Below are 14,552 nucleotides of genomic sequence, written 5' to 3'. Positions count from 1 at the left end.
CCTCCAACACTAGCAGGTAGGTCTGGTTCAGTCTCCTATGGGGACACTGCTCCTTCCCCCTGGGTCCTGGTGAGCACACTTTTTTGTGTGTCCTCCAAGAGTGGAGTCTCTGTTTCCCCCAGTCCTGTGGAAGTCCTGCAAGCAAATCCCTCTGGCTTTCAGAGTCCGATTCTCTGGGGATTCCTCTTCCCCCTGTTGGACTCCCAGGTTGGGAAGCCTAACATGGGGCTCAGAACCCTCACTTTTGTGGGTGGACTTCTGCAGTATAACTGTTCTCCAGTGTGTGTCACCGACCCAGCATTTATGGGATTTGATTTTAACGTGATTGCACCCCTCCTACTGTCTCACTGTGGCTCCTCCTCTGTCTCTGGATGTGAGGTGTCTTTTCTGGTGAGTTCCAGTGTCTGTCTATCAATGATTGTTTAGCATTTAGTTGTAATTCTGGTGCTCTTGCAAGAGGGAGTGAGTGCACATCCTCCAACTCTGCCATCTTAATCCTTTCTCCTAAGCTTTCTTATTAGTCATCACATGTGTATGTCTGCCTTCCCAGTCAGCCATGCAGGCCTGCTGTTTGGCCCATCACCATATGCCAGCATTTTGCAGAGATTTTGCACAACACAGGCATTCAATAAGCCTATTTATCTGAATTAAACAGAATGATATGACCTAAATGGAGAGAACTGGCTTATTTTAGATAACACGGAGGACGAAAAAAATCTTGAGAGCTGCTCAAGGTCACAATGTTAGTGTCTAGGCCAAAGTGAAGACAAGAAGTGGAGTAATCGGAAGACACCCAAGTCTTCCCAGCCATCTCTGTGCTGATGGTTCGTGCTTATTGCTTTTCAGGGGAAAAGGAAACTTTTCCTACTCAAGGCTCTGCGCAGGCCTGGGACCTTGGTGGTCTATTCACTGCCTAAGTCCCGGAATGTGTAGGGTCCAAGGCAGAGTTCAACAAATGTTCTGTAGAATGAAAGGAGGAAAAATTACAAACTCAGGTCAAAAGCTTTCATAGAGGAAGGATATTTTAAGCATGCCATTAACCCGAAACGGATGTCTTAATCCGGAAAGGCTTTTCCATGGGCCGCAACCAGGCCCGCAATTTGCCCAGCAACCTCGGTGACTCTGCCTTAAAATGGGGAAACTCAGGCCGGGAGGCAGAGGGAGGCGGCCCCACGTGCCGGGGGCGGGGAGACCAGGGCGGGAAGGCGGCCCCTCCCGGCGGAGGGCGGAGCTCTGGCCCGGGGCGCCCTTCCCGTCCCGGCCTCCCCTCCCAGCCGCCCCCCCGCGCGTCCTGCGGCCTCGGGCGCCCGTGAGCGAACCGCCCCCGGAACCGCCCGGGAAGCCCGACCCGGCGCGGACGGTGCGCAGCGCGGGGGCCAGGGCCCGGGGCCCGGGGGCCGCGCGCACGCGGCGGAGGGCGAGTCGGGCGAAGCCTCGGACCCAGACGCAGCCTGCGCGGGCCCCGAGCCCCGGCTCCTCCGGCTCCGCAAGTAGGTGCGACCCCCGCTGCGCAGAGCCGGGGCTGGCGGGGGGGTCCCCCCGGGCCCGGGCTCCAGGCCTCGCTGCCGGCGTCCCGGCCCTTCCGTGTCCGCGAGCCCTGCGCCACGCCTGCGCTTCCTCCGCCCGGGGCCTGGGGCCGGCGCCGCGGGGCTGCCAGGCCCGGCAGCGCGGCTGTCGGGCTGCGGACTCGCCGCCGCCCCGCTGCACGCCGCGGGCCCGCCCCTCGTCCCGGCTCCGCGCACGGAGCCCGGGCCAGGCCGCTCCTCCCCCTCCCCCACCCCACCCCCGCCCCCGCCCCCACCCCACCCCCGCCCCCATCCCACCCCCACCCCCACCCCCGCCCCCGCCCCTGCCCAGCTGCCACGTCGGGCCGGGCTGCGGGGGGACCGAGTTGAGGCTCGGCAGAGTCCAGTCCGTTGGGCGAGGCCCCTAGAAAAGACTTGGTGCAGCAAAATTTAACCGGGGAAGCCCCTGGGTTTCCCGGGCGCTGGTTGGCCCCTCCTCATTTGTGCATCCGGGCTGGGGGCTGGGGAAAGCGGCGGCGGGGTAGGAGATAATACCATCTTTTAGTGAACTTTGGCCACGAGCCACGATTTGTTCGAAGCCATTTACACTAACGCTAATATTTATGTCTTCACTGCCACCCTATGCGGTTGTTAACGGGTACGCCCCCTGTGCCCATGAGGACACTGGCTGAGAAAGGAGGGGAGTTCACAACTGCACACGGGATCAGACCATCCTCTCCCTGGGGCCACATCTCCCCCACTTGGTGAAGGAGGGGCCTTGGACTCTGCCCAGGGTCACTGCCCTTGCGGAGACCCCACTTACCTCCCCTCAGGCCCCAGCCGTCACCTGCTCCGGACCACCAAATAATCTCCTGCTGTCCTACTCCTGTTCACATCAGTCACCACAAGACCTCTCGGCTCCAGGCTCTTTCTGCTTTAAGTCAGAAAATTTTAACTTGGCTTTTTGAAATTGAGGTCAGCAAGAATGGAAAAAGAATGCCGGTGACTCTTTCCGCTGCAGGATGAAAAGCTTACCCCAAAGTAAAACAAGCGGAAGCAGCCGTTTATTAAAGTTTATTAAAGTTGTATAAAAGTAGCAAGTACAGCCCCGTCTGTAGGTCCTTAGGAGTGTTTATGCCTTGAAGGGATTGCATACAGGGCTGCCACGAGTCAGGGACACAGGAAGTGATGAGTATGTAAACTTAAAGCAAGGGGCAGATAGAGAAGGGGGAGGGCCCCACACCTCCTGGTTGGTTTTTGATGCTTGGTGCTCTGGAAAGTCCTTGATCAGCTCAGGCCCTGAGTGCTTTTGTGTTTCTGCAGATGTATCCTCAGAAGGAATCTAGGATGCCTACCACCTGCCCAGGTTCAGTCTCCACACAGGGCCTGCACCGCAACCACGGGGGTGGTCTGGAGAGAGAGTGCTCCAGAAACCCAGACCAGCAGCCTCCGAAGCTCTATGGAGTGGGCAATCCCACTGCCGCCTTCTCCTCCGACAGCCCCCACCTGTCGTCCAGAGGAAGTGTCATTAAATGGTTCTGGGATTCAGCGGAGGAGGGCTACAGGACCTACCACATGGATGAGTATGATGAGGATAAGAACCCTAGTGTGAGTGAAGCCCCCCTCCCCACTGGGACCCAAGAGGGCGCTGTGGCGGGGCCGGGGTGGGGGGGTACCCCACCTTGACCAATAGGGCAGCACCCGGCTTGCTCTTGTCAGGTTGGACTTACGGTCCTCTGACTCCCAACGGGGCATCCAGTGTTGCTCAGAGAGGCCCCAGGGTACTACCTGAATCAGAAAATGGCCCATTTATTATTGAGGGAAACTTGATTTGTGAGGGAGGAATTCAGGAACCGTGGAGTCCTCTTACGTGGATTCTGGTCCACAGACCATCAACTCTCCAACTTTAGAGCCGGGATGGAATGAGGGTTCAGGTCGCAACTGTTTCACTTTCGGGTTGTGTATTTTTGAGCGAATTTCTTAACGTCTTTGAACCTCAGTTCATCTCTATAATGGGACAATAACACCTGCTCTGTAGAACTGTCACAATTAAATGAGATCAGCTATGTAAGTTATTAGCACAGTGCTTCCACATAGAGCATTCAGTTGCTATTATTCTTGTTATGTGCCCCAATTATTATAACTTATTAGAAGTGATAGCTTCAGAGGGCAGAGCTGTCACAAACAACCCTGTAATCATTTTTGTTTCTTGAGCATGTACCAGGTGCTGGCACTGTTCTGGATGCCAGGGTTATAGCCATGAACAAACATCAAGTTCCTGCCCTCATGGAATTTATGGTCTACTATGGGAGACAGTGAACAGACAAATATATATAGTATGTTGTGATAAGTCTTGTAGGGAAAAAGAAAGCGTGGTAATAGGATAGAGACGGGTGGGATGGGCTGGGGATGTTGCTGTTTTGTATGAGGTGGTCACAGAAGGCCACTTTAATATGGTGACATTGGAGCAGAGACCTGAGAAAAGTGAGGGATTGCATTATTTATCTCCTGTGTGTAACAAAGTATTTCAGGTCTTAGCAGCTTAAAACAAACAGTTCACAGTTTCTGGAATTCAGGAATCCGGGTGGTGCTTCAGGCTGAAGATCTTCTGTGAAGCTGCAGTGAAGCCAGGGCTGTGGGGGGAGGTCCCACTTCCAAGCCCACTCACATGGCTGTTGGCAGGCCTGGGTTTCTCACCACATGGTCTTCTTCGTGGGGCTGCCTCATGATACGGCACCTGGCTTCACCAGGGCAAGTGATCCAAGAGAGAAAGAGAGAATGAGAGATCACGAGCGCCCAAGATGGAAGCCACAGACGCTTTATAACCTGATCTTGGAAGGGACATCCCATCACTTCTGCATATTCTGTTCTTTAGAAGCAGGTGCTAAGTCCACCCACACCCAGGGAGATGGGATTATGCAAGGGTATGAGCACCAGGAGGTGGAAGTTCACTGGGGGCCATCTTGGACGGCTGCCTGTCACAGGGAGCGAGCTATGTGGGTATCTGGAGGAAAAGCATTCCAGGCAGAGGGAACAGCCAGTGCAAAGGCCCCAGGGTAGAACTCACTTGATGAGTTCAAGGGACAGCAAAGGGGCTACTGGCTGGAGACGGGTGTGAGATGAGAAAGGTGATGGGGCAGGGGCAGTACTAAATCTGTAGGGTCTCACAGGACATGGTGAGACTTCTGATTTTAGACCAAGTGGAAGGGGAAATGCTCAAAGGAAGAGCAACATGATCTGATTTCTCTTTTGCAAAGATGACTTGGACTTGAATTGCTCTATGGTGATTAGACTAGACCCAGGGAGGGTGGGGGTGAGGGAGTGAGCAGGAAAGTACGGAGGCATGCTATTGCAATCATGTAGACAAGAAACGCTGGCGGCTTGGACCAGGGTCGTAGCAGTGGAGGGGAGAAGCGGTTGGACTCTGCAGGTAGAAGTGACAGGATCTGGGGACAGATTGGTTGTGGGTGGAGGATCCTATAGGTTTGCTCCCCAGGACATGAAGGAACACTCCCTTTTATTTGTCATAACCTGAGCTCATTTAAGCCCTATTTTTTCATCCTCCCTCCTTCCTCATTTCCCCCATTAAGTTGGGGGTCGGGAATGAGCTGCTTATGAGTCTTTCTGGGGACTCTATAAGGGGCAGCTTGAGCTGTGCCTTCTGCCCTCTCTGTCCTATGGAAACAGTGCCTTGTGGGGTGGGGGTCACGATGCTGTGTGATGTTGTATGGGTCCTCGCCCGGGGGAGCATTTCCACCAGCCCAGGGCCTCTTCTTGCTGTACCTTCACCCTTGTTCCTGCTCCTGCCAGAGCACCAGTTTACTGTATACATTCTTTCATCCTGTAAACTGAGCCTCTGGAGAGATACAGTGGTGTCTTGGGCATGTATCTGGCCTTCAGGGACTTCCCATCTACTGGGAGATAAAGCCTGTACATCAGCCCCTGTGACCTGGGACAGAAACGGACCGGTGCTCTAAAGGGGGACAGATAAAGGACTTTGGGATCCAGAAGAGGAAAAGATCTCTCGCAGGTGGGATTTTGAGGAAGGCTTCCTGGAGGAGACAGTACTTGTACAGAGCTTTAGAAATGGGAAGATGGGATCAGGGAGCCGCACGGAGGGCACGGCTTGAGCAAAGCCAGGAGGGGTGGTGGGAAGGGCAGGATGGCAGAGAGCTCTGCTTTGCTGCCTCAGTGCGCTCCCGGGGCCTTTGGAGGGCACCCTCTGCTGTGCTCACGTGGCTCTGTAACCTCTCACCTCCAGGGAATCATTAACTTGGGGACCAGTGAGAACAAGCTCTGTTTGGACCTGCTGTCCAGGCGGGTAAGTCCCGGTGCCGCTCTGGGTGGCATCCCCGGCTCCGAGGGGCTGTCTTCTCTGGGATTCTTTGAAATACCTCCCCCAAGAGCCTGCTGCTTGCCTCAGCGGCCCGGGCCCCAGAGTCAGGAGACCCAGGTCTGCCTCGGGGACCACTTTCTCTGCCTTCTTGGGCACATCACTCCCCCACTGTGGTCCTGCTTCTTCACTTCTTCTGGCTCTTTCCCTCCTCAGTTGCTCCTGCTGGCTGGGTCCCTGCTCTCAGAGGGAGATACTCGGTGGCGTGGGGTCAGTATTTAACAACTGGCCCCAGGAGAAAGGGGACCCTGATCGGTAGCTTTTGCTGATTCCCATAGTGTAAATACCCTCACCGTGGCTGATTCAAGGTACTGCTGTGGTATCACTGCATGCAGAGCTGGGAAGAGACGTGTAGGGCCACCATCACGCGGTGTTCCCACCACGCAGACGCCTGGACGGAAAGAACCTCCAGAGCACAGATGAGAGCAAAATGGAGTAACATAGACAGCAGTGATATTGTCTGCGTACTTTTTACCTTTGTTTTTACTATAATTGACCTACATAATGTCTATATAGTTTATATAATTTAATTTTTGAAAATGGCTGGTTTTTAGTACAGGTTGCAAAATTCCTGAACATTTAATGGTCAGATTTCTTTATTTTTTTAAATTGAAGTATCACTGCTGTCCAGTAGTATATGTTATAGGTATACAATAGAGTGAGTCACCGTTTTTAAAGGTTACGCTCCATTGGTAGTTATTATAAAGTATCGACTCTGTTCCCCGTGTGGTACAGTTTATCCTCGGAGCTTGTTTCATACCTCACGGTTTGGGCCTCCTCACCCCCTACTCTCGTGTGCCCCTCCCCGCTCCCTGCCAATGCCCAGACAGAGAAAATAATCCCACTTCTGGAGCTGCCGGGAGCCATCTCTGGCAGACTGCTGGCACTCCCTGAGAGCTGTGCCTCTCAAGGCCTGGGACTCAGCGTTTGGGGCTGCGGAGAGAGGGATACTTAACCCAGAGGAACATATTTCCAGAGGGGAGGCAGCTAAGCCGCAGGGGGAGAGGGGTGGAGGGAGTGGGCTTGAAAAGCCGGTTCCACCCAAAGCCAGCTCCTCACTCTGAGGCGGCCCAGCACCATCCAGAAGACAGAAAGCATGAGCCACATGTGTAATTAAAAGTTTTCTATTAAATGAGTACAAAGACACTCCTAATGTTCATTTTCCTGGTATTTTATTTAGCACACTGTATCTAAAATATGGCCATTTCAACATGTGATCAATATAAAAAATTATTAATGAGATATTGTACATACTTCTTTCATATAAGCCTTGGAAATCCAGTATCTCAATTCTGATGAGTCACACATGGGGCCGGCGGCCTCTGAATTGGACAGCTGGGCTCTCAAGGACAAAGGAGGAAGGGAAGAGGCTGGAGTTCTAGATACGTGGCTGACTCCTTTTCTTCCTTTTGGTCCCACCGCCCCAGGCTCCCGCCTTTCCTGGACTTTGTGTGTGTGTGTGTGTGTGTGTGATGCCCAGCGAGTCACTAACCCAGCACCTGGGCAGGGTGGGGACAGTTCTGGAAATGGCCACATCTTCCAGAGTGTGAGGTTGAGCTGAGCCTGCCGGGAGACAGTGGCCTGAGTCCCTCCAGGACTTAGAGCCAAGACCGAGGTAGGGCACCCCGTTCTGGGACCTCTTCTGTCACCCCACGGAGGAGCTGAGGAGCGCGTCTCCTGTCATCACTGCCTGCTCTGGTTTTGTAGGTGGCAGTGCTGTATGAAGAGCCCTGGACTAGCCGTCAGAGGCTCTGGTTTGCCTTAGCCCTGCCCCTTGCTGGTGCTGCGATGTTGACGGAGCTGCCTGACATGTCTCTTTCTTTCTTTTCTCTTCTTTTTTTTTTCCGGCCTGGCTGCACGGCGTGCGGGATCTTAGTTCCCTGACCCGGGATCAAACCCATGCCCCTGCAGTGGACGCGCAGAGTCCTAACCACTGGACCGCCCGGGAAGTCCCACACCAGACTTTTTTTTTTTAAGAACTTTTATTGAGATATAATTGACATACAATAAACTGCATATGTTTGAACCACACCTGACATTTTTAAGCCTCAGTCTCATCTGCGACACGAGGATGAGGACGCTGTCCCTGGGCCACCCTGCCCCCGTTTCTCTGATGCGCAGACCAAGCCCGGTGCTGCACGGAGGCGGGTGGCAGGGCCAGCCCTCACCGTGAGTGTGTGCGGCCCTCAGCCCTGCGCTCCCCATCTGTCCCCAGCTCAGTCAGCGCGACATGCTGCGGGTGGAGCCGTCCCTGCTGCAGTACCCCGACTGGAGGGGACATCTGTTGTGAGTAGCACCCATGGGCTAGTGGTTCTCAACCCCAGGGCGGTTTTGCTCCCCAAGAGATACGTGGCAACATCTGGAGACATTTTTGGTTGTCATACCTGGAAGGGGGTACTACTGGCTTTTATTGGGGAGAGTCAAGGATGCTGCTAAACCTCCTACAATGCCTAGGACGGCCCCCGCAGCAAAGAATGATCTGGTCTAAAACATCAGTAGTGGTGGGTTGAGAAAGCCTGCAGGGTCTAGTCCTGGAGGACTGGCGGTCATGGGGTCTTCTGGAGCACCTGCAGGGAACTGGTGCCTCCTGCCTGTCTCACCCCTGCTCAGCGGCTCCCTGGCTTGATTTCTCGTGCGTCTGGGGCGTGGAGAAGACCTTCAGGCCAGGAGTCTTTGTCCCTAATTTCTCCGTAGCTTTAGAGGAGCTAGAATCAGCTTAGGAGGAGATGGCTGAGGCCTTCTCCTGCTGGTAAGATGGGAGATGGTAAATAAAACTAATAAGAGTTTATATTTATCTTGAGCACTTGCTAGGGCCCAGATGCTGTCCTAAGGATGTAGTGCTGGAGCAGGAGTTGATTCCAGGAGTAATTCCAAAGCACGTGCTTTTACAATAATTAGGATGGTGGCCCAAGAGTCATACCACTGGGCCTGATTGTGGACTCTGCCACTCACCAGCAAGTGACCTAACTCCTTCATGCCTCAGTTTCTTTGTCTATAAAATGGGAACGATAATAATAGTTGTTGCATCATAGGGGTATTTATGAGGACTAAATGAGGAAGGTTCTCCAAAAAACACCTGCATAAGGTAAATGCTTGTAAGAATTAGCAATAACTATGAGAATAGTTATTGTTATAATAATATTGTTATTATGCATAATAGTATTAAAAATTATAGATTTTATTATACTACTGTGTTACTGTTACTGTTACTATTAGCTAGGTCTATATAGTGTTACTTTTGGTATTCCTGCAGTCTGCGGATTAGGTGGGCTCGGGTGTCCTTGAACTACTGAAATGGAAGTTTCAGTGCATGTGGGCAGTGCTGGGGCCGAGGAGGGAGGTGGGTACCAAGGAGTGGAGACAAATACTGATCACATGCCCCTCGTGGGAAGCAGAGAAGGGTGATGGCAGCTGCCTGAAGATGCACTGGAGGAGCTTCGGGATGGACTTGGGGTGGGAGCCCCTCTGACAAGCACCACCCACATGTCTGTCTGATCTCCAGCCTCCGGGAGGAAGTGGCCAGGTTCCTGTCTTTCTACTGTAGGAGCCCCGCACCCCTTAAACCGGAGAATGTGAGTAACCCCCTCCCCTGCCCTTTCCTGCTCTTCTGCCCCCTCCCCAACTTTTGGCTGGCCAGGGGTAAGGTGGGGTCACTTAGCTCTGATTGGGAATTAGGAAGACCCCCTAGGAATACGTGGCATTAGGAAGGTGCCCTCCCTTCTTTTTCTGCATCTTAGATACTTAGAGTTTGAGTAGGATTTCTGCCCCGCTTAGGACTCTCTGGGTGACCAGCTCCCTCTTCCTTGCTCGAGTTGTTCTAGAACAGGGTCCCCACGAGTAAGCCACGCAAATGGACATGGCTGTTAGTCAGGAGGGGCCTGCGGGTCCCCCTGGGGCTTTACTGTGACAGGGCCCTGGGGGGCCTGGCCCTCCCTCTGTGCCCTCCTGGGAGAGAGCCTGCAGGCCCGTGCTCGCTCCTGGGACGGATTCATCTTTGTCCCACGGGTGTGCCCCCGCAGGTGGTGGTTCTGAACGGCTGTTCCTCTCTCTTCTCTGCTCTGGCCACGGTGCTGTGTGAGGCGGGGGGTAAGTAGACGAGCGCCCGTCCAGTATGGGGGGCTGCCCTTGCCTGCAGAGTGCCCGGCTGCCTGTCCTTGAGGGCTGCCTCAGGGTGCTTTTGCCATAATAGCCTGTGAGACCACAGGGGGCTTCACAGAGTGGCCTGACGAGACACCAGGGGTTGGCAGTTGCAGGGGAAGTCGAGGTGCTGCCAGGGTTCTGGGCCATTTCTCTGTGATGACCTTGGCTTTTCGTCATGCTCGCAGATGGCTGTCGCACCCTCATGGGACAGCATGTCCTAAAGCGGGAAGAGAGGGAGGCTGTGCTGTGCCTGTCTCTTTTTTATCGGGAGGGAGGAAATGGGGCTACTCTTTCCTGGAAGAGTCCCTGCAAAGCTCCCCTTGCATCTTTCTGGCCAGAACGGACTCACAAACCCATTTCCAAAGCAGCCCCTGGCAAAGGGGAAGAGGACCCTGGTTGACTTAAACCAAACTTGCTTTATCCCCCAAGGCTGGGGGAAGGTGCACCTTCCTTGGACTTACTGCTGGTCATAGCTGAAAAATCTGGTGCCCTCTTAGTAAGGAAGAAAACTGGAATGGCTGAGTGGCTAGCCAGCAGCGCCTGCTGCAAGAGCCACGGTCACGGCAAGGACGTACTGGCCATCGTCACGGTCAGGGCTTGTTGGTTGCCGGGAACAGAGACCCACTCACACTAGCTTGGTTAATAATGACATTAGTCACATTTACTGACCACACACTATGTTTCAGGTGCTGGCCTAAGGCTGCGCGTCGTCTGTCATTTAATCCTCATTTTAACCCCGATGAGGGAGGTTCCCTGCTTGTTCCCATTGAACGGATGAGGAGATTAAGGCCCGGGGGTGGCGTTACTTGTCAGAACCACACAGAGAGACGTAACAGCCGAGTTTTGAACCCTAAGAGGAAGATTCATTGCAAGGATGTCATAGGCAATTTCCTACCCATTCTAGAACCATCAAGACTAGGATCAGCATCACATCCTCTCTCTCACTGGGCTTTGCAGTCCCCCTCCCCCCGCTTCTCATGCAGGCCTCTCTGTGGACCTTCCTCAGCTCCGTTTGGCCCAGGGCTGTTGGCCCAGCTCTGACTCCACGTGATCTTTGCATTCAAGTGCATGTTCTCATCTCACAAGGATCTGTGCTTCTTGGAACAAAGTCCTGAGGCAGAGAATGTGACAGGTGTCTGGCCAGCCAGTGCCTTGGCTCCTGGGGTCATTTGTCTACCTCTGGTCTAATCCCTGTGGCCAGGGGAGGGGAACATGTAGGGCAAAGTCTGCCCCTTCCCTGAGATGCGAGGGGGTGCGGGGTTGTGCTGAAGGGAAAGCTAGGAAAGGAGGGCAGCTTGACTGCGTCCTCTGCAAAGCTGGAGGAGTGCCTTATCCCTGCGTTAGAGCAGACCTTGGATGTCATCTCCTCAACCCCTGTGTCCACAGCAAGAGTCTTCTGCATGACACCCCCTCCCCACCGAGCGGTGTCAGCCTTTGGTTTCAGTGCCCCCAGGGGTGGAGCATGCAGTCCTCCAGAAGCAACATATTCTGTCTCTAGGCAGTTCTGTATGTTGTCAAGTTTTTCCACTTGTCAAACCCAGATCATCACCCTGCAGCTTCAACTCCTGGTTCCAAGTCTGTCCCCGAGTGACCCTGCCTGTTGCATGCTCTGAGGATCTGAGCTTCTGTTTCTGCATCAGTAAATTAGGATAATAATAGGACTTACTCCACAAAGTGATTGTGTGGATCAAATGAGATTAGGTCGCCCGCACGTAGTAAGTGCTCCATAAATGTTAGCTACTAATTATTAGAAAAGGGACTGATCTCAATGGATCCAACCTTTAGAAAGAGTTTTGGGAGTTGAGAGAGGGAGCTTATTCCCCAAATGTTTCCCAAGCACGCTGAAATCTTGGAGAGGCGTGGGGTCAATGGATGGGGTCTGGGCGTTCTGGCTAAAGCGTGACGGGCCTTGGCCAACTTCTGCCCCCAGAGGCTTTCCTGATCCCTGCCCCTTACTATGGAGCCATCACGCAGCATGTGTATCTCTATGGCAACGTCCGACTGGTCTGTGTCTATCTGGACAGTGAGGTAAGAGTTCCTAGGACCCCAGGTTGGACCTGGGCCTTCCTGTAGGCCAAGATGTTCCCATATCTGAATCTGAGGGTGGACGTGAGAGGACGTCCGTGATGAGGGCTCTGGGGTTACGGCCAGAAGGAGCGTGGAGCCTCCTGTTGGCTTTGGCTGCCCTTGCCTGGCTCCCCTGCGGACACCCAGTCCTCCATCTCTGAGATCCCTGGGGTCGATGCAGAAGCCACAGGCAGCCCAGGGAGACCACAGCGAACTGGGGGGGTGAGACCAGGGCAGAGCGGACCTCAACACGGAAGCCCGTGGGCTCCTGCCCAAACCTAAGAGCCGTGAGGTGTCCCTGATGGGATGGAGTAGGTGGCAGTGAGAGGAGAGGGACTGCCCCTGTGTGTTTCTGAGATTGTTCTGAGAGGAGCCTGGAGATGACAGAGGGAGGAGAGGCCCCAGCTTCAGGTCGGGGCCGGGGGGCGGTTGGGGTGGGGGGATCACTGAATTTGGCTGCTGGCTTTTGTGGATCTTTTTCCAGGTCACTGGGCTAGCGACACGCCCTTTCCAGCTCACCGTGGAGATGCTGGAGGTGGCCCTGCAAGGAGCTCATTCTGAGGTCGGGGGATCAAATTAAACCCAAGGCTGGAAGTGGGTGGGTCCAAGCAAGGCACAGACCCCCTTCCTGTGACTGATCTCCTGGGAGTAGGGTTGGCACTCTGTGATGGGGTAGGGGGGAGGGTGGTAGCATGGAACCATTCTGGGGGTCAAGCAGGAACCTGCCCAGGGACGGTCTTCCCACTAGAGAAAGCCTCTGAGACTCTCAGTGTACAGGGCATCAATCAGGGAACTTGATTAAAAATACTACCTCCCCCCACTTCACCCGATTCTGACTCAGTGGGTCAAGCATGGAACTTAGAAATCTGTGGTTCAGCAGTCTCTCTGGTGATTTGAGGAGGGGGTCCCCCTCACTCTGAGGGGATCTGAGGCCTCCTGAAGAAAGGCAGAAACCAGCAGCCCTCCAGTGGTTCCTGTCCAGTCCATTTGTCAGAAATCTAGCAATCTTTTTTTTTACCTTGGTCATAAAAGCCATATATGCCCACTGTGGGAATTGTAAAAACACAAACTCCCACCCATCGTTCTGCCCACAAAGGCAACCTCTACTGGCACCTGGGCATATTTCTCTCAGAGCCATGTTCTCTGCATTTGTTTTCTTTTATAGCTGATGCAATGCTGCAGATGTATTTCTCTGCCCTTATTCATTTCATGTTGGGTGGTGAACACGTTTTCCAGGCATCTGGCCCAGCGCCCAGCCTGTTCTGTGGGACCGTGTGGACTTGCGGAGGAGCTGAGGGTCTCTTTGGTTTCAGGGAGTGAAGGTCAAAGGCCTCATCCTCATCAACCCCCAGAATCCTCTGGGTGACGTCTATTCCCCAGGAGAGCTGCAGGAGTACCTGGAGTTTGCCAAGAGGTGAAGCACCCCACACACCCCATACAGCGTGTGACCGATCAGGGTTCTGCTGTGAGCTTCGGTGCAGGTCCTGCTACCCTCTTCACCCCGCTGTGGGTTTCTCTCTGCTTTGGCCCTTCTTGGCAGTGGCGTCAGGGAGTAGGGGTTGGTGGGATGCTAGTTATCTCTTTTTATAACAGCCGCTGCCATGTATTGCCTGCTCTAGGGGCCGGGCCCCCTGCTAAGCACCCCACATGCTCTAGCTCGTGTAATCCCTCCCAGTGACCCTATTAGGTGCAGATACTGTCATTATCTCCAGTATTCTGAGCCTTCGAGTGCGGGGCGGAGCCAGCTGTGAATCTGGGTCTGTCTGTACTTAGCTGGCTCGCACTGAATTGTGCCCCTCCGTGGAGGTCCCCGAGGGCTCTACCTCCCCCCAGCGTTGCTTCAGAAGCCCCACTGTCCTCTGCTTTGTGTGTGCATGGCTCCTTGTGTGTTTGAAAAAAATAGACGAAGGAAAGGTGTTCCTGGAAAAAACAAGTGGGGTAACCCTGAGCTAGACCGTGGTCCTTCTGGCTTTGCGATTCCCTGCCATCGCCCCCTGGGGGACGCATCTGGCCTGCAAACCAATCTCCCTCCTCCCCCCAACCTGCCCTCCAGGCATGAGCTGCACGTGGTGGTGGATGAGGTCTACATGCTGTCCGTGTTTGAGGAGTCGGTTCAGTACCGCAGTGTCCTGAGCCTGGAAAGGTGAGCGGACTCAGCCAGGCCCACGCACCCCCTCTCCCCCAGGGCATTTCCTCTTCCTTCCAGCCACTCCTACTGTCCTCAGATCCCCTGAGAAGAAGAAGGGAGGCTGGGCCAATCGGTGGTTTTCAGATTGTTCCGTGGGGTTTCTGAAAGCTCCAAGGAGAGGTTGTAGGATTTCTTGAGGGAAGGCTGGGAGGGTGGGAAAGAGGCCTCCTCTGCTGTTTCCTTCATCTCCAGAGTGGCTGCATTTTCATCCACTCACTCCCTCACTCATTCGTTCAGCAAATGCTTCTGGGGCCCTCTG

The 14,552-nt window shown here is 54.2% G+C and overlaps 2 protein-coding genes across 11 annotated transcripts in view; both read left to right on the top strand.

Annotated features, from left to right (window-relative positions):
* LOC130860247 (probable inactive 1-aminocyclopropane-1-carboxylate synthase-like protein 2) overlaps positions 1-1,895 on the top strand; it is a 19,282-nt gene extending 17,387 nt beyond the window's left edge. Inside the window, 2 exon segments of the mRNA XM_057748172.1 lie at positions 1,275-1,751; positions 1,858-1,895. Coding sequence (XP_057604155.1) covers positions 1,275-1,751; positions 1,858-1,895 — 515 coding nt within the window.
* The window catches only part of ACCS (1-aminocyclopropane-1-carboxylate synthase homolog (inactive)), a 25,389-nt gene continuing 12,116 nt past the window's right edge, over positions 1,280-14,552 (top strand). For 5 of the 10 annotated variants that reach the window (XM_057747962.1, XM_057747964.1, XM_057747961.1 and 2 more), the window contains exons 1-10: positions 1,280-1,490; positions 2,829-3,113; positions 5,767-5,826; positions 8,114-8,184; positions 9,401-9,470; positions 9,918-9,984; positions 11,969-12,066; positions 12,590-12,667; positions 13,419-13,519; positions 14,159-14,248. In XM_057747962.1, coding sequence (XP_057603945.1) covers positions 2,829-3,113; positions 5,767-5,826; positions 8,114-8,184; positions 9,401-9,470; positions 9,918-9,984; positions 11,969-12,066; positions 12,590-12,667; positions 13,419-13,519; positions 14,159-14,248 — 920 coding nt within the window. In that variant the 5' untranslated portion in view covers positions 1,280-1,490. Of the gene's footprint in view, positions 1,491-2,828; positions 3,114-5,405; positions 5,536-5,766; positions 5,827-7,774; positions 8,185-9,400; positions 9,471-9,917; positions 9,985-11,968; positions 12,067-12,589; positions 12,668-13,418; positions 13,520-14,158; positions 14,249-14,552 lie in introns of those variants that run through there. The other 5 variants (XM_057747967.1, XM_057747968.1, XM_057747965.1 and 2 more) reach the window with 5 other exon arrangements.

The sequence above is a fragment of the Hippopotamus amphibius genome, chromosome 9, assembly GCF_030028045.1.
Source record: "Hippopotamus amphibius kiboko isolate mHipAmp2 chromosome 9, mHipAmp2.hap2, whole genome shotgun sequence".
NCBI lineage: Eukaryota > Metazoa > Chordata > Mammalia > Artiodactyla > Hippopotamidae > Hippopotamus > Hippopotamus amphibius.
Note: the sequence above shows the minus strand (reverse complement) of the source record. Positions and strands in the feature narration are given on the sequence as shown.